Source organism: Fistularia commersonii, chromosome 24 (assembly GCF_037954325.1).
Source record: "Fistularia commersonii isolate RoL2024-O1a breed Wild chromosome 24, RoL_Fcom_v1.0, whole genome shotgun sequence".
Lineage (NCBI taxonomy): Eukaryota > Metazoa > Chordata > Actinopteri > Syngnathiformes > Fistulariidae > Fistularia > Fistularia commersonii.
In genome coordinates, this window is record NC_141307.1 from 1,575,132 (window position 1) to 1,593,657 (window position 18,526).

Below are 18,526 nucleotides of genomic sequence, written 5' to 3' on the forward strand. Positions count from 1 at the left end.
TCAAGCTGGCGTTCTTCGTGGCCATCGTGGGCGTGGTCCTCACCGTGCTCGGCGTGGGGACGGAGTTCTGGGTGGAGCTGGCGCCTTCCAAGAACTTCTACAACAACCAGGTAAGTGGCGGCGACTTTCCGGGAACTCCCACGCGAGGCTCGTCCCTTCACCTGCGTTTCGTCCCGGCGGCGCAGACCTGTCTGACGGCTCACTACGGCCTCTGGAAGGGCTGCACCAAGACGCTCTGGGTGGCCGACATCGACCCGGAGAGGGAGAGCTGCGGCCCCGCCGAGCTGCCCGGAGGTAATGCCGCAAGCCGGGAAGAAAGCCGCGCTTCCCGCTTCCTACGATGTTTGGCTGTCAATGCACACCCCCGCGTGTTTTAGCAACATTAGCCGCCGCGGAGGGGGGGTCGACGCGGGGCGAGACACAACACCGGAAGGTAATCTCTTAATCCACGTTGCCCTATCAGGTGGCGTCTCTGCAGATTATCCAGTTTGCAGGCTCCCGGCCTCCAACCCCCGCCGGAGGACCAATACCCGAGTCGCCGGCTGCGGCGGCCCGTCTCTCATCAGGCGGGATTCCGGCGGGGGGGGCGCTATGGATTCCACGGCGGGCGGTGACAGCTGTGAGGGGGGGAGGATGGCGGGGGGAAGCTGAGGAGGACGGGGGAGGAAGAACAAGCTCCGAACAGCTTGAGCCGATGTCTTTGATGGCGCTAATCAGGAAGCGGCGCCGCTAACATCCGAGGAAGGTCGTCGCGTCCCGTTTGATGGACGCGTTCCACCGTTAGCGCGGCGATGCTAATCGCACGGGAAGCATCGACATGTAGAGCTCGGCGCCGGCGGTCACGTAGCCTCGATCGCGTCCAATTGGAAGCGTGTGTGTTTTGTGTGTGTGTGTGTTGAATCCCAACGAAGTTCCCATGGCGATGACGCCTGGTCACCCGCTCTTGCCTTCTCCCCTCGCCCCTCCCTTCCAGAATCAAACTGCACCTTCTTCAAGTTCTTCACCACGGGGGAGAACGCCGTGATGTTCCAGAAGACGACGCAGAAGAGTGAGTCACACACACACACACACACACACACACACACACACACACAGAAACACTCACTTCCCCGGCTGCCGACACCTCAGTCCGCCCACCCCCTCGCTTCTTCATCCCTTTTTTCTACCTTTTTTTTTTTCTTGGTTCTTTTGTTTTTCTTCTCTGCAGCTCCCGCCCACACCTTGCACCCCCCCCCCCCTCCGCCCCCCCGCACGCCAACGCCGCCCCCCCTCCTCGCCGCGCTCTTTGGGGTCGGACCATTGTCTGTCGCCGAGAGTGCCGGGGAATCTATTCCGCCCACGCCGCGTTCGAGTGTCTCCGAGCTGCCGTCTAATCTCTCGTTTCGCCGGCGGCGCCGCGAATGCACCGAGATCACGCGGCGCCATTCGAACGGCGTGCGTGGGGGGGGGGGGGAGGAAAAAAAAAAAAAAAAAGGCAGGCAGGCGTTTAAATGTTGGTGCCACGTCGTCGACGAGCAGCGAGGCCTCGCCGTCGTTACTTTCACAAATCGGGCATTAGCGGAACGATTCGTTAGCATGTTAAAACACATCTACGCTTTGTTCTGTGGATTTATGACAAAAAAAAAAAAACAACTTCAAAGCTATAACCCCCTCTTCACACACACACACACACACACACACACACCCCGAGCTGATTGTACTGGACGAGCTCCCGGTATCTGGCGCCGGCGGGGAGGGGGGGTTAGCACTAGCGGTAGCGCTAAATCTCCCCCCGGAGATGAAATCCCAACCCGGATTAGATGGTTTCTTCCACGGCTCAAAGCTTCTCGCTGAACAAGAACGTCGATTCATCCTTTGCGAGCCTGCGGGGGCTGCAGCCAATCACAGCTGAGAAGGTTCGACCTGGAGGGTTCACCTGTTGGTCACATGGCTGGCAGGAGAGGGTATGTTGTCATGCTGAGGTACGACGGATTGCCGACATCTGCTAGGCTACGTATGGCCTCGTGGATACAAGGCTACGACCCACTAAGTCCAGAGGTCCCAGAATGGATCCCAGACCTCCAATCCCCAATCTTCTAGAGGAGCAGGAGTACGTTCATACTCCGAAAGGTCGCTCTGAACCCTCCGCCCAATGTTCCAACCACAGCCAGCACTTCAGGTGGTTCCTCTCAGGTGTGGTAGGACAGAGGCAGAAGGTAGACCAGGGAGGCAGAAGATGATCTGGACGAAGCTCCTTGTTTCCCACCGAGCCGGGATGCTAACGTCTGACCAACTAATCCAAAGTAGAAGCAGGAGCAGCTCCACCCTGGACTCGTTTAGCGAGATGACCTCCTCCTCTGTTGCAGATCTGAACGTGGCGGCGGCCATGTTGGCCCTGTTCAGCCTCTTCCTGATGGTGATGGGCGCCATCTGCATCACCATGTCGCTCAGCAAGGAGATCCTCTTCTTCCTCAAACCGGCGTCGGTCTGCTTCATTCTGTCAGGTGAGCTAGGATATCACGCTAACCGCTAACGGCCTTGTCGGTGCCCCCTTCCGGAGCTAAAACACGACACCAAATGTGAACTCAGGTCTCATGGTTCTCCTGGCCGTCATGGTGTTCCACCAGTCCGTGCTGGCGTTCCTGGCCAGCGACCACGCCGTTCCTCTGCAGCACCAGCTCTCCTGGTCCGTCTCCTGCATCGGCTGCGCCGGCGCCGTCCTCATCGTGGGCGGCGTCCTCTTCCTGCTGCTGGCGCTGCCCCTCCCCTCGTGCCGCAGGTGCCTCCCCCACAGGGACGGCGGCAGCTAGTGGCCAGGAAGGCATCTTTTTTTTTTTTGGTTTTCCCAAATATACGCGAGCCAATCGGGAGCCGTGTTTTTGAGCCGCCGCTCACCATACGGGTAAAAACACGTGGGGCTGCGATGGAACGTCCTGGCGCTCGGGTGTATTTGGGAAACGACCCTACATTTGTCTTACGATTCGTCCTTCGGGATCGGAAACAATCCGCCGACGGTCGGATGCTAATTGTGGCGCCGGATGTTCGTGTTGCTAACTGCTTCGCATACATGGTGTAGTTTTATCCTTCAAAATCCAGTCGCTCTGTTTGTTAGCATGCAAGGCGGAGGGGGTGTTAGCTGATAGCCTCCACGCATGCTAACTCAAGACAATCTGAGCATTGTGTCTAAAAAATTCACGTCGTCCGTGCTCTTTTTGTTGCACGATGGCAAGCAAGGGGAAGGGGTTGTTAGCACGTTAGCCTCCGCACATGCTAAGTGAAGACAGACAGAGCCTTCTGTTGAAAAAAAAATTCACAAAAAATTGTCCCTGCTCATATTAGCGTATGATAGCATGCAGAAGGAGGGTGTTAGCACGTTAGCCTCTACACATGCTAACTCAAGATAATCAGAGCATCATGTTGAAAAAAATCACATTGTCCATGCTCTTGTTGTCGCACGATAGCATGTAAGGGGGAGGGTGTTAGCACGTTAGCCTTCTTAGCCACGCTAACGTGGGATAAGTGTTGCAACGTGGGATGTTGCTCATAAAAAGCGATTGTAAAAATAGTCTCCCATGTTAGCATGCGCTGAGGCTAATGTGCTAACCTGACACTCAGAGCACATACGACCTAGTTTTTGTAATAAATTTTTGCATGCTAACAGCCGCGCCGCTGCCCCCCAAAGCATTTTTCAGTATAAATCTGAGCCGATGAAACCGATGGAACCAACAGCTAAAAAACTACTGATGCATGAATGTTTATTTAACTTATTTTTATCAAAGTTTATGGTTTTAAAACTCAAAAAACAAAAAAAAAAAAGATGCAAGTGATGCTAAATAGATTAAAATTAATCAAATAAAAGGGAATTAGGAAGTGACCAGAAATAAACAGGTAGTGACCTTTTCAGTACTTTTCAATTGGGAACACAAAATTTTATTGCAAAATATACATTTTAAACTATAAATGATCATGATGATAGCAATAGTAATAATAATAAGTGCCTTAAAATGACCATGGGATATAAATAGATAGATTAAAAAAATCAATGATAATGAAAACTAATTTAAAAAAAGACCTGAAAATGAACACAAATTAAATTATTTATAAAAAAGTCTTTCTCTATTCTATTGTGTTTTATTTCTGGATTTTGTTTTCCACTTAACGCCTTCGTATCTGTTTGTATGAAGCTGTGTGTTTAGCCTCTGCCACACACACACACACACACACACACACACACACACACCCTCTCTCCATTACTAATCAATTGATTTTGGGGTGATTTATGTCAAATGAAGCACCTATGATTATTATTATTATTATTATCATTACTATTATTATTATTGTTCTATTTGATTTTTTTTTCTTGAAACTGAATCAATTGAGTAGAAAAGATGTGCTTTTATTATTAAACACCTCATGAATACTTCACGCCGTCCCCTCGCCGCCTTCTCTTCCCGCCCCGCCGGCAAACCGCCGCCGCCGCCCGCTGCATATTTCATAGCCTCTGCACTTCCTGCGTGAAAACGGTCGCCGTGGGCGATACGACCAGGCGCTTACGGAGCAGCATTACCATCGTTTAGGAGCGCAGCTGCGGAGAACACGCTCTGGGCTGAGGGAACCTCGGAGAACGTGGCCAGGAACCCCGCTGGCGCTCGACCTGCAACCGGCTGTCAATCAAGGGATCGGCTGTCAATCACAGGATCGGCTGTCAATCACAGGATCGGCTGTCAATCACAGGATCGGCTGTCAATCACGGGGACACATATAGCTACACGCAACCGCACTTCCATCCACACCTACGGATAGAGGAGAACCCGGGTTGTGGAACACGGAGAACCACGCAAAGAGAGCACTTCCTGTTGTCGCTGGAAACCGAAGGGCGCCGGCGGCCATGTTTCCACGTCAACCATTGGATGAATCGGCCGTCTCATCGTGTTCCGGGGACACGTTGTCTCCTCGAGCCCCCCGACGTTCTCCGACATCTCCTCCGCTCGGGTTCTCCTGTTCTACTCCCCCCCCCCGCCCCTCCACGCCGCCACCGCCGCCACTTGGCCGCGACCTCGGGGATAAATATAGAGCGTGGCCAATGAGACTGACGTGGCAGGAGAAACACAAACCTGGAAAACAATCTGACCACACACACACACACACACACACACACATGGTCACATGAGCAATCATGTTCTGCCCAGTGCCAGATCACGTACCACCATGACGGGCTCCGGTTCGCTTCTTAATCCCCCCGCCGACGTCATCGCACACGTCCGATCCACTTCACTGCGCCTCGGAAAATCCATGTTGATGTGTGTGTCCGGCACCATGGCGGCGGCGCGGCGTCATCGGGGGAGTCAAGTCGTCACCGTGACGTCATCGTGGCGTCGTCAAGGTATCAACAAGATGCCACCATGGCATCATTCATGGCGTCATCATGGCGTCACTGTGGCATTAGCATGGCGTAATCATGGCGTCATCGTGGAATCATGATGATGTCATGATGATGTCATCAAGTCGTCACTGAGGTGCCATCATGTGGCATCATCAAGCTAGCATCATGGCGTCACTGTGGCATCAGCATGGTGTAATAATGGCATCATCATGGAATCATGATGATGTCATCAAGTCGTCATTGAGGCGCCATCATGGCGTCACTGTGGCATCATCAAGGTATCATCATGGCGTCATCATGGCGTCATCATTCATGGCGTCACCAAGCTGTCATTAGGGCGTCATCGTGGCGTCATTGTGGAATCACGATGATGTCATCATGTCGTCATTGAGGCGCCATCATGGCGTCACTGTGGCATTAGCATGGCGTAATCATGGCGTCATCGTGGCATCATGACGATGTCATCAAGTCGTCACTGAGACGCCATCATGGCGTCACTGTGGCATCATCAAGGTATCATCATGGCGTCATCATTCATGGCGTCAACAAGTTGTCATCTCGCCGTCATCAAGGCGCCATCGTGGCGTAACCACGGCACCGTTGTCATTGTGGCGTCACGGTGGCCTCGACGTAGCCTCATCATGGCATCACGTTAATGTGGACTGTTAACGTGCGCCTCTGAAATAAACATCCTGTCAGAGTTTAGGGGCTGTAGCCAATCCCTGCCGCCGCAGGGCAGGGCAGGAGGCGGAGTCTAAACCGCCTCTGCTGCCCGGCGCCTTCGCTAATCGGCCAACGCGCGGCACCTGGGCTCGTTAGCCTCCCCTTTATTTAGCCTCAGGATGGGGCCGCGCCCTCTGGTGAGTCACCCGATCCTCGGGCGCAGAGATCGCCGTCCTCAAATAGACGAGGAGGGTCCTGGATGAAACCGATATTGACCCGCGACCCCCCGGCGCTGAAACAAAAAAAGGGGGTGGGGGTTGTGACTCCCGCTAGCCGAGCGGCAAACTGCACCCCAGAGGGTCGGGCTCGGGTTTCGGCACCCCGGACCGCCGGCAAAACAAAATCGCCGTCCAGAAATACCGGAGAGCCATTAAGGGGCCCGGCTCGTCCCCGCGGGGACCCGCTAGCATCGCTTCCACCCAAAATAGCATTGTTTGCTCTTGAATTAGCATAAATTAGCCCCATAGATTAGCATACATGGGGTATGCACATTAAAACACAGAAATGCAGCTGTTTTCATAGAGAACTTTATTGAATATATCTAGTGTGTGTGTGTGTGTGTGTGTGTTTCGTATATTTATATATTTTCCAGTGAGGATATCGTAAATAGTATTGCTTCCCGTTTTATGGTTATTGTCCTTATGTATCTGTGCTTCCCGTCGTCGGCGAGCCGAGCGTTGGGGAACGTCAGCGCCGGAGCCATCGGGGAACATTCTGGGATTAGCGTGGCGGCTAACCCGTTCCCCGGCGCCGAGAACGCTGACGTTTTCTCACAGAGGAAGTCTTGGAACAACCCGAAGGAACCCAGAACCAGTAGAACATTAAGAATATCTAGAGGAACCACCACGAAAATAAATAGGTTAATATAAATTCTATCGCCTACATTTATCACACGAGTCAGAACGCTAAAAAACACCGATCGTTAGGCTACGTTGGCAACGTTAGCATGGGGGGGTGGGATTCGAGAACCTTCGGTGGGACCGAGAACAACGTGACGGGCGACACGGGAAGGAAGTTTCTCGAGATCACGGGGAGAAAGAATGGATGGAGATAATTTACAGGCACGACATCTGAAGGGACGAGTGGATTTCAGGTCTTTACACGGACAGAACGACGCCGAGGAACCCGGAGAACGTTGCTAAGGAACCCACAGAATGACGGTAAGAAACTTGGGAGAACGCTGCTAAGGAACCTGGAGAACGACGTGACGGAAGCCAAAGGACGTTGCAAAGCTTTGCTCAGGAACCCAGAGAACGATGCTCGGGAACCTGGAGGACAACAAGAAGGGACCTGGAGAAGGATGCTAAGGAACCGAGATAGCTAGGGAACGTTTGTCTTCTCGGACGCCACGGACCTTGTTCTCCTGGTGGTCGGCTCCAGGCGTCAGTGTAACCGCCGCAGGTCCACCTGAGGTAACAATCGGTTGGTCTAGAAGATCTCGTATTGGCATGTTAGCATTAGCATGGACAATCGAGCGAACCCCGCTGTCTGTGTGAAGACCTTTAAGACGACGCTAATCTACGTTAGCCATAAACACCGGCGAGGCACGTGATCCGCGCGGAAACCCGGGTGACGGGGCGGATGTGGTCGCCAGGTTAGCGCATTGCCGGGGAATGCGGGCTAGCGCGCTTAGCGAGGCTTGCCACGGGCGTATCAAATAAACCTAAATAAAAGACATATAAATACCCTGCAACGACCGTAACCATCATAGAAACACCAGAAACATAGAGCTAAGAGTCCAGGAGGTGCAGCCCGGTGTTGCCTAGTGATGACACCCCGTCGCCTGTGCAGACCAATCGCGGACGGATGCGTTATTACATGGAATAATACATTTATTACTCACTCTAGTGAAAGGGTGTAGATACAGTCGGACGTGGGATGAAAGTTGGGGGGGCAGAAGGCTTGCTTGTGCTCTTGTTGTCCTTCCATCGGTTCTCCAGAGGAACCCGTCACGCTCCTCACGTCCGGCATGCTTTACAAACGCAGGCTAAATGCTATTGTTAAGCTAACCCCCCCCTTCACGAGTGTGAATGGACTCACCCGCCCCCGGTGCCGGTGGTTGCAGCCCTTGATGGGTACACTCAGCAGAAGCTACCTCCTAGCCTTTCGGGCACGTTAGCTTCCCGCTGAGTGCAAATATGGCCTTTGTATCTTCCTCCTCCTCACAAGCTCGTAACGCCGCGACGGTAGCGTTCCCGTCGAGCTGCAGTACCGACTCCTGCCACTGGGGGGCGCAGAAGTGCAGTCTTTTACTGGTTTTGTACATCGGAGATGGTTGCGCCGCATCGCTAGCTAGCTAGCTAGCTAGCTAGCAAGCGAACTTTGCGAGATTGGCTAGCGACTCCCTGATCTCGCTTGCAGACGAGCTGCAAGCAGCATCAGGATGTTGGGGTACAAGATGCTAATGTCTAGTAGCATACATGATTATGTAGTATTTATCCAGTATGCTAGCGGCAACGTCTTTTGAGTTTTCTCCTACCAATCAGGTCGCTCGCCCTGATTCCACCGCAAACCAATTAGCCACGTTAACGTGGGTCGGCGGTCAAAGGGCATCGTACTTTACCCGGGTTTTGATCTCGATCTTGGCGGAAAGATGGAGCTGAACATCTTGTTCCAGCCTTTTAAGCTACCGCAGGCTGGATTGACAAACGGTCGGTGGTTCAATCCCTCCATTTTTGTAGTTTTTCTAATTGGAGATGCTAACCCCCCCCCCCCCCCCCCCCCCCCCCCAACAACCCCCTGTTGTGATATTTTCCGCAGCGTTACTCGCCCGGTGGGAACTATGGGGGGGTTCTTCTTGTGACTCAGCAGAAAAAGGAAGCAGAACATCTGAGGAAGTTGCTTCAGATAATTTGTCAAAGGGAAGGAAATGAGGTGGGCGGCGCCGGCGAGGGGGGGGGCATCATGGCGGGGGGGGGGGGGGCAGGAAGTCCACAGCTGCCCCTTTTTTTTTTTTTCTTTTTCCCCGAGACGATGGAGAAGGTCCATCCGTCTCCTTAACGACTTTTTATGTAATAAACGCGTAATAAATCAGCTCACAGTGCGTCAGCCAGTCGGTGTGTGTGTGTAGGTGTGTGTGTGTGTGTGTGATGGCGGGTTAGCTATGGCTGAGGTCGCGCTCGTGGGACCAGAAGCTAAGTAGCGACCGTTGACCTCTGGCATCGGCGGGGGAACTCGCAGATGGTTTCCGCCGCTCCCGCCTGCTGTCCAGTGGCGACGCGAGCCAGCTAGCTGGCCCTCTGGAGGGCGTGTTTAGCCGTATGCCTAGCCGCGGTGTCGCTAACATGTTTTCTGTCTGCTTCCTGTATGTGAGCTGGATATCTAAAGATGACTGACGCTTTTAATTTGAAAATCCACTATTACTTACTAATTTTTTGATTTCCTGCTTATTTTAAGGGGGTATTTTCTGGGCTAAAGTGGGGCCTCTTGCTAACGGCTAGGGGAAGCTCTACACCGGCGTGGTCTTCCTGTTGAGCGTGTCGGAGTTGCTGTCCCGGTCCCTCTTGGCCGTCAGCCGGTCCAGCGTTCCCACGTTGCCGCGCTCTCTCTCCATGGTGGCGGTGGACATCGGTGCCTGCGGAGCCGGCGCGCCGGCGGACGTCGACGTGTTCAGCGGCGCCGCGTTCTGGGCCGCCGCCGCCAAGTTGGACTTGGAGTGGGACGGGAGCGTCCCGCTGCTCATCACCGCCGCGCCTCCTCCTCCTCCTCCTCCGCCGCCGCCGCCGCCGCCGCCCCCGGAATCCTTGGGGAAGTAGTTGTGGAGCTGGTAGAGCGTGGCGCGGTCCACCGTGCCGTACAGAGGCGGAGCTCCGCCCCCAAGGCTACCCAGCTTGGAGTCCCTGGACAGGGTGTACATGGAGATGTCGCCGCCGGCGCCGCCGCTCCCGCTCCCGCTGCCATGGTGAGGGTTGGGCAAGGTGGCGACGGAGAAAGGCGGGGCGGACGGCGGCAGGCTGAAGGTCTTGGAGGTGCCGATGGGCGAGGTCTCCTGCGAGCGAGGCGGGTCGGTGGAGCGCGAGCTGGAACGCGAGCGCCGGCGGAAGCGGTAGCTGGGCAGGCGCAGCATGGCGTGCGTGGTGCTCTTGAAGAGGTCGGTGCGCGAGCGGCAGCGCAGCTCCTTGTTCTTCTCGATGTAGATGTTGACGGCCAGGACGCCCACCATCTCCGCCAGGATGAAGGACAGACCGCCGAAGTAGAAGGACCAGCCGTAGGAGTAGTGCCACTTCTTGTCCTCGTCCTTCTTGGGCGAGATGTCGCTCAGCGCCGCCGAGATGTAGACGATCACGCCGATGATGTTGCTCAGACCTGAGAAGAAGCGGCGCGAGAGTTCCTCCGGCTTAGAAACCCTCACACAAGCGATTTAAGGAAAAACCAGGTGTTTTGGCTTAGAGTTCTTCTATTAATTGCACATAAAATGATCCCAGTAAACTGGCTGAAACCCCACAAACCAACTGGAGCAGCGGCGTCAGAGGCTTAAGGATGGAAACTGCATGGACTTCCGACAGACTTATATCTTGATAAATGGGCATCCATTAAAAAATATTTGGAGAGTTGAAGATATTATCTCTATTTGACTGAGTTAGATTTTATTTTTTATTTATTTATTTATTTATTTATTTTTATTTTTTATTTATTTATTTTTTTCGCTTGCTAGTGAGGAAATAAGTGACTTATAAGGAATAAACCTTAACCTAAAAAAAAAAAAAACAAAACTGTGCAATATTTCATTTCATAACAGCGACACTACAATTTTCCCTTCTATCATACTATTGTGCACTCCTTACCTCACTTGTTACTAAGACACTTATAGTTTTATCACTTGTTTGCTATGACACTTTATAGTTTCACTGAGACACTTTATAGTTTATAGTTTATTTTTATTTCTAATTCTGCCTTTTTCTTTTTATTATTTAGTACTGTTATATTTTCTGTAACTCTGGCACAACAATTTCCTTCGGGATTAACAAAGTTGTTCTTATCTTATCTTATTGTAATGTGTATCTTGTTATGAGGTTTTGTAAGAATGTGTGTGAAACGGCGCCCGAATTCCGGACGGCGCCGTTTTACCCCACAGAGGAGGAGGCGGAGCTTACCGGCGGCCACGAAGAGGATCCCTCCGCCCAGGATGATGTTCCTCTTGCTCTTGTAGAAGCCGCTGGAGGCCACGCACACGCCGCCCAGCAGGAGCAGGATGGCGCTCAGGATGGGGAAGATGCTGGAGGCTCGAACCACACCTGCAGGACGGAGAAGCAGAGAACATCCGAGGTTCCCGACGCTCAAAGGACTCAACGTTCCAGATGTTCTCCAGGTGCTCCTCGGCTACCGGGTTCGTGCACTTTCAGGAGGGAGGTTGGAAGTCCGTTATTTCGGGGGTGGATCAAGTATTTGATTGATTTATTCGCTTTTCCCACTTTGCAAAGCATGAAAAGGTCTGTCATTTTATCATAAGTGCTCTTCGCCCGGGAGCGACGGAATCTCAAACAAAAACCCAGAAAACGTATGATTTGTAGGTCATTCATTTGCATTTTTACTGCGCGACTGAAGTATTCGATACGTCAGAAAAACAGAATTTCATATTTGCTTCCGGAAGATCATTTCCAGAGATCGGATGTTTCCTGTAGCTGTTGAGCAGGTTTGCACGGCAGCAGGGGTTCTGGCTCTCCTGCAAGCAGATCTTCTCCAGATCCTTCAGGTTTAGGCACCAAAGATGTTTTATGGGGTTCAGCTGGTCCGCTCCAGGACATCGAGTTGCCTCGTCGTGCTTCAGATCTTGAGATACTTGCAACAGATGTTGCCTTCTCAGCGAGCTGCTCCTGCAGAACACTATCTCATCCCTGATGTCCTTCCACAGCAACTCCAGGAGATGTTGGAGTTTGTTTGTAGGTAACTAGTTCTAGGTAACTAGGTAACTGGTGCAGAACAAGGAGGGCTCATAAGTCTGTAAGAGCCGCGATTGTTACTGGTTGATAATAAAATGCTAAAATGCTACATGCTACATGCTTTGCAAGCGGGAAAAGGTGAAAAATGATCAGTGTATCAAATACGCCGTTTGTGGTTCCATTTAAATTTGAGAATCGAATAATTTCCCGTTCCGACTCTTCGTGAATATGGTCAAGAGGGAAATTGACCCTTCCCACCCCGTCACCGTGGCAACAGCCCGCAGTCCTGTTTGAAATTTGACAAAAGGTAAATCTCGCAAGAACCGCCTTTACGTAACCGTGGTAAAGCGTCGGGCCGGAGGGGGAACGGCTGAAAATAATCCATCCGACCCGCCATGATCATCTTCTTCGACTCCCTTCATTTCAATCCATCTGCACACCCCCAGACGCACCTGCACACACACACACACACACACACACACACACACGCTCTCTCTCTACACACACTTCCAGGACGGCTCTGCTAGAACCTGACATTGACATCCGCCCACCAGCCCCTTCTGTCTTTCCCCAGCACACGTGTGTGTGTGTGTGTGTGTGTGTGTGTGTGTGCGCTCACGCAGCAGATACTCTGCAGCATCCTGGTCGTAGTCGGCGTCCTCGGGGAAATGATTGATCTGGGAACACACACCTCGCTTCAGACCTGCGAGGAGGAGGAGGAGGACGGAAAGGCTGGTTGGTGGGAAACAGGGCTAGCGGAGGCTAACGTTAGCCGAGGACTGCTAACCTGTTCTTGTGGTGTTCAGTCTCATCTGATGCCCATAAATTCAATTTATTCATCTTTAATTTAATCTGCGGTTTAATGGGGATTAAATCCCGAAGTTGCCTTGAGACCGGAGCGCTGTGGAGCAGCAGCTTCCTGAACGTAGGAGCTCAAACGCGTCAAACTCGGACAAATATGCGAATCTACGTCAATGCCATTTTCAACACGTGGATTTGAGAAATACAAATGATCCCTAAATGTCCAGGAAAGAAGAGCTGGCGCAGATGGAAGGCTGTTTCAAGAAACACGGGAAGGAAAATGCGTTTTTGTGCTTCAAGGAGAATTACGAGGCTGCGTTGGTTGTCAAAGAGTACAATCTACGTCCAAACACAGAGCTAAGTATGCTAAAGTTAGCCTACCAGAAAAACAACAAAAATGTCCAAGAATTAAAAGCCAAACTACGACTTACATATTCAAATGCATACGCAACGTTTTGGATTTGAATGAGTCATAAATGTAGTTATTTAACATGAAGGAGCAGTTACATTTTTCTTACGTTTCATAACATTTATATACTGTTAGCGTTACATGTAAACAATCCAGCGACTCACTCGCTAATCAGGCTGTTTGCTAACTAGAAGACGAGCCACTGAGAAAAAAACAACCCAACATGAAATCGGACAAACAAGGAAATGAAACAAGCGGCTAGCTTAGCAACCAGCTAACCAACAAAACCCACAGGAATAAACCGATGACCCGACGTTTGCTAGCTAACTAGGAAACCGACCAGGCGAAAAAAAACAAAACAAACCTCAGCGGCTACCTAGCGCGGCTAGCGGGAGAACCGCCGCACTGACCGACCCGACCTCCTGCGGTGATCTGCTGTTACCATGACAACCAGTTTCCATGCACCGTCCAACCTCGCGTGTCGCTAATACAGGCTTTATTTTGCATAGAACTGACAAACAATTGACTGAGTGTGAGTGTGTGTGTGTGTGTGTGTGTACCCTCCAGGCAGCAGATCCTCCAGAGGCCGGAGTGTGTGAGCGCTCCCGGGTCCTTCTTGTCCTTGTTGTTTCCGTCCTCCTGGCTGGAGTTCGCCGTGCTGTTGCAGATGAAGGCGCGGGCGTAGAGCCAGTAGTCGGTGCCGATGGCCACCGTCATCAGCGCGAAGGCGGCGAACGCACCCATGGTGGTCAGCAGCACCTGGATGCCCCGCTCACACCACACCATGGCCGGGCGGGGCAGGAAGCCCATGTCTGGGGGGGCCAGGGGGGGTCAAAGGTCAGCGGCTGCAGTCTCATTACATTACATTACATTGCATTTGGCAGACGCTTTTATCCAAAGCGACTTACAATAGAGGACATAGGGACTGTAAATACACTTGCAAATAAAAAGTGAGGTTTTTTTTTTTTTTTTTGACAGACACACACAAATGCACACACACACACACACTGCATAGTCTAACTTGGTGCCTAACCTGATCCGGGGCATCAGCGCAATAAAAAGTCCTGAAGGAGAAAGTCTCAGAACCACAAGACCTGCGGATCGGCGGTTTCAGGACCCGCCGACGTCATCAATATTATTGATATTATCATAAACTGAATTCCCTGATTGATCGAATCAAACCGGGGCTCCACATCTGCTGCTTTTCTATCGAAATGGCGACACACACACACACACATGCATGGCGCCCACCGCTGCAGGAGAACAAAATGCCAACCGTCAAGGCTTCTCCACGGCTTTATTTATATATCACCGTTCTAGACCTGAAGAGTGTGTGTGTGTGTGTGTGTGTGTGTGTGTGTGTGTGGAGGAGGAAGAGAAGGAGGGGTTTAAATGTTCCGTCAGTGGATTAACTTCGTTTTCAAGCGGCTGAAATTGTTGACCTTCATTTTCGAAACTGCACCTTCATCCTCTCAGGCATCGACGTGAAGCCGGTGGAGGAAGAAGAAGAAGAAGAAGCAGAAGAAGAAGAAGAAGAAGAAGAAGAAGCAGAAGAAGAAGCAGAAGAAGAGGAGGAGGAAGAAGAAGGATAGGAGCTGCTGGAAGAGGAGATAAGAGCCTGAATGAACCGAGTTCTTCTTCGAAATTCAACGTTTTTCCAGGAAGGTTTTTTCTTTTTTCCCCCGCGTCAACAGTCGGACCCGCAGAGGGCGGCCATCGCCGATCCTGCGGCGTGTTACCATGGCAACACAAATCCCAAAATAACAAAAAAAGGAAAGATATGAAAAAACAAAACAATGCAAAGGCAACTAAAAGAGCATTCTGGCTCGCAGGAACCTGAAACTGACCTGGAAGACTAAAACACACACACACACACACACACACACAGTCAATACATGGTCATAGGATGTGGATATATTATATATATGTATTATATTTGTTTTTTTAACGATTGGCAAATATATGAATAAAATGTAAAAAAAAATTTTTAAAAAAAGTACATGACTGACTTAGTTTGCAAATCAGTTTAAAGGTTTTGTTTTACTCACATTATTGAAACAAAATAATAGTTTACATCATCAACAAAGTGTACTTTTACTATTTCTACTGATATTATGATAAAAAAAAACACAATATTCCACTGATGTCACTTTAAAAATAATGAATCAAAATGGGGAAAAATGAAATAAAGTGAAACCAAATGGTAAAATTTGAATTAATACAATTCAATTAAATAAAATAGTTATATGCCAGTCAAAGGAATAAAAGTTTGGAAAATGTCCCAAAGCTGATGGTTTGATTTGAATGTTGAAGCCTGGAAACTTTATCGTTTTTTTAACTTCAATTTAAATATAGATATAATTCTTATTTTCCTGCTTTGCTTTCTTTCATTTTCAGCCTCATTTGGATAAAAAAAAAAACATAAAATTGAGTTTTTTATTTTGTCTTCCAGGTGTGAACATTTTAGGTCCTTTTATGACATTTGATTTTAATCATGTATGTAAAATCTTAACAGGTTTTATTTTGATAAATGTTTTGACTGTAAGTTTTCATTATGTTACTTGTGTGTGTGTGTGTGTGTGTGTTATTGTGTGTTACAGGTAACTTTACGCAGGTTTTTTTACAAATCATCATATAACCCTCTTTTTCAATATATTGTCAGGAATCTTTACTTATGTCATTTATTTATTTTTTATTATATTTTAAAGTTATGTGTTACATGTCCTCCACCTTTCAATCTGATCTCATTTCATTTTATTCTATTGCATTTTAGTTTTAGAGGTACAAAAAACAAAAAACAGTTGCCTTTTGTTTCCAACTTGATTTTAATCGTCAGCAAGAAATGAAAAAATAAATCAATAAAACCAAAATAATTCAATAATATATTAAAATTGCAAAAAAAAAAAAATCTTTTCTTCAAAAAATAAATAAATAAAACAGCTTTTCTTAAAATAAATCAATGAATTGAGTGATTTAGACTGGATTACAAAACTCACTGTTTCTGAGGAACAATCGCACACACACACACACACACACACAAACACACACACACACACACAAACACCCGTGTGTGTGTGTGTGTGTATAGACGATGCAGAATGCCATTGAAAAACATCTGTGCGCAGCTGTCGGAGTGTGTGTGTGTGTGTTGGGGTGGTTCCCTGCATGGTGCAGACACACACACACACACACCGAACATGAGTGAAGGCATGTGTGTGTGTGTGTGTGTGTGTTACCTGAGGGCATGCTTCTGCCTTTCGCCTCCATCCCTCAGCCGCTCCTGATCTTCTTCTCGTCCTGGTTCTTCCTGCTTCGCTCCGGCGCGGCGGTCCGAGGCGCCTCCATCCACCGAGCAGCTCGACCCTCCTCTTCCTCCTCCTCTTCCTCCTCCTCCTCTTCTTCTTCTTCTTCTAGTTCTTCTTCTTCCTCCTGCTCGTCTCGCCGAGGAATGGAGGGATGAGAGAGAGAGAGAGAGAGAGAGAGAGAGAGAGGAGGAGATGAAGTGGAAACGTGACAGGGGTGTCAAGAAGCGGGGCGCGGTGACGTCATCAAAACAAAAAACAAACAAACAAACAAATGGACGTGCGCGCGGGGTGGCGTGCACGCGCACGCGGGATGAAGAGAGAGAGAGAGAGTGTGCACGCACGCGCGCCGGCACAAAGCGGGAGCAGAGGAGCGTGCGCTCTCGCGTCTCCATGGCAACAGCGGGCTCCGAAGTCTGCGATGGAGACGGGGGGCGTGCGCGTGAGCGTGCGCGGGACATGAATGTCACAGATGTTTTGAAAAAAAAAAAAAAAGACGCGGGAACACGCACGCCCACACGCACGGACACACGCACAGGACAACTGCATGTCCAGGTGAGGTCCGATCTCACCAGGTGAAAGACCAGGACCAGGACCTCCAGGAACACAACCTCGAGGAAAACAAGACCTTCAGGACCTTCTGGACCTCCAGGAACAGGACCTCTGACAAACAGGACCTCCAGGACCAGGACCCCCTGGACCCCCTGGTGCAGGAACTCAAGGAACAGGACCTCCTAGACCTCCTGGACCTCCAGCAACAAGACCTCCTGGACCTGGACCTCCAAAAACAGGCCCTCCTGGACCAGGACCTCCTGGACCTCCGACAAACAGGACCTCCAGGACCTCCAGGACCTCCAGCAACAAGACCTCAGGTTGATTTTCCATGACTGAGTGTTTTTGCTGAATGAGAAAATGAACTGGATCTTTAAATCAACATGTGTGAACATTTTCTCGTGTTTGGAAGCAGAAACTGTCCATCATCGACTGGACTGGAGGATATTTAGATATTTAGGACGTTGTGTTTGTTCTCCTGCAGCTCCAAAGACCTGCAGCCTGAGAGGAGAAAGAGTCAACAAACACGTCCAGTTTAAGTTTCACGCCAGATTTGTTTTGGTCAAAGACGACAAAATAATTTCCTTATTTCATGTCAAAAACAAGATCAACGCAACGGCATATACATATATATATGCTACAAATAGATTTATTTGTCCCCTCTGAAAAATAAAGCTAAAATAAAATGTGTATATTCACACGACTGTCACAGAAAATTAGGATATTGTGATAAAGTTCTTTATTTTCTGTAATGCAATTACAAAAACAAAAATGTCATGTATTCTGGATTCATGACAAATCAAGTGAAATATTGCAAGCCTTTTATTATTCTTATATTGCTGATTATGGTTTATATCTTAAGAAAACTCAAAAATCCTATCTCAAAATATTAGAATATCATGAAAAGTAATTTTTGTTTTTTAATTGCATTACAGAAGATGAAAAACTTTATCAAAATATTATAATTTTCTGAGACAGTCCTATATAAATACATAATGTATTTTTTTTAATATATTTTTATCTCCTTCAGAAAAATTAAGCTATAATTCATTTTTGAATCAGGGCAGATTATGACAACAAAATGTTTTTTTTTTGTTTTTTTTTTAAAAAAAGGGCCCGTTGTCATATTGGTGAGGCTGCACCTGAGGTGAGGTGTCTGAAGGCCTCTCAGATGTTTGGAGGTCTGCTGGTCCAGCTTCCTTCTCACAGGAGACTCACGATTAAGGAACCGAGGAGGAAAAGGCCAGGCTTCGTGGAAGGAAGCGGAGATAAAGGATCTGGCTGTGGAGACGAGGAGGGATCCAGGTGGAAGAAGCTCTTCCACACACACACACCTGCTCCTGCAGGTCTGGACATCAGCTTGACGAGGCCTGATCTTCTGCAGGTGTTCATCAGGATCCCTGCGGCTCAGGCTGAGCTGACGGAGCTGCACACACACAACACAGGAGTTCATAGGTGTATACATAAGTAAATATATGTGTGTGTGTGTAAAGATTTT

General features: G+C 49.6%; 2 protein-coding genes across 2 annotated transcripts in view; one reads left to right on the forward strand and one right to left on the reverse strand.

Moving 5' to 3' along the window:
• Nucleotides 1-4,404, forward strand: part of LOC147219615 (voltage-dependent calcium channel gamma-6 subunit-like) — a 7,052-nt gene extending 2,648 nt beyond the window's left edge. The window contains exons 3-7 of the mRNA XM_086171452.1: nt 1-110; nt 186-294; nt 974-1,048; nt 2,346-2,483; nt 2,569-4,404. The exon at nt 1-110 is cut by the window's left edge and continues 1 nt beyond it. Of these exons, the coding sequence (XP_086027578.1) occupies nt 1-110; nt 186-294; nt 974-1,048; nt 2,346-2,483; nt 2,569-2,789 (653 nt within the window). The 3' untranslated portion in view covers nt 2,790-4,404. The remainder of the gene's footprint in view (nt 111-185; nt 295-973; nt 1,049-2,345; nt 2,484-2,568) is intronic.
• A 2,192-nt stretch (nt 4,405-6,596) lies between these two features.
• On the reverse strand, nt 6,597-16,622 carry LOC147219616 (voltage-dependent calcium channel gamma-4 subunit-like). Its single transcript, XM_086171453.1, has 5 exons — nt 16,411-16,622; nt 13,735-13,986; nt 12,584-12,667; nt 11,179-11,319; nt 6,597-10,390 (listed from the first exon to the last, which is right to left on the reverse strand). Exons 1-5 carry the CDS (start codon nt 16,439-16,441, stop codon nt 9,534-9,536), a joined length of 1,365 nt encoding a protein of 454 aa, XP_086027579.1. The 5' UTR covers nt 16,442-16,622; the 3' UTR covers nt 6,597-9,533.
• Nucleotides 16,623-18,526: the final 1,904 nt, after the last annotated feature.

Excerpts from the sequence above, each read along its gene's own strand:
- LOC147219616 (XM_086171453.1), bottom strand. The coding sequence starts at position 16,441 with ATGGAGGCGAAAGGCAGAAGCATGCCCTCAG. Across the intron at positions 13,987-16,410 it reads AGGCAGAAGCATGCCCTCAG|ACATGGGCTTCCTGCCCCGC; the intron begins GTAACACACACA and ends TGGCCCCCCCAG. Across the intron at positions 11,320-12,583 it reads TGCTGCAGAGTATCTGCTGC|GTGTGGTTCGAGCCTCCAGC; the intron begins GTGAGCGCACAC and ends TCCGTCCTGCAG.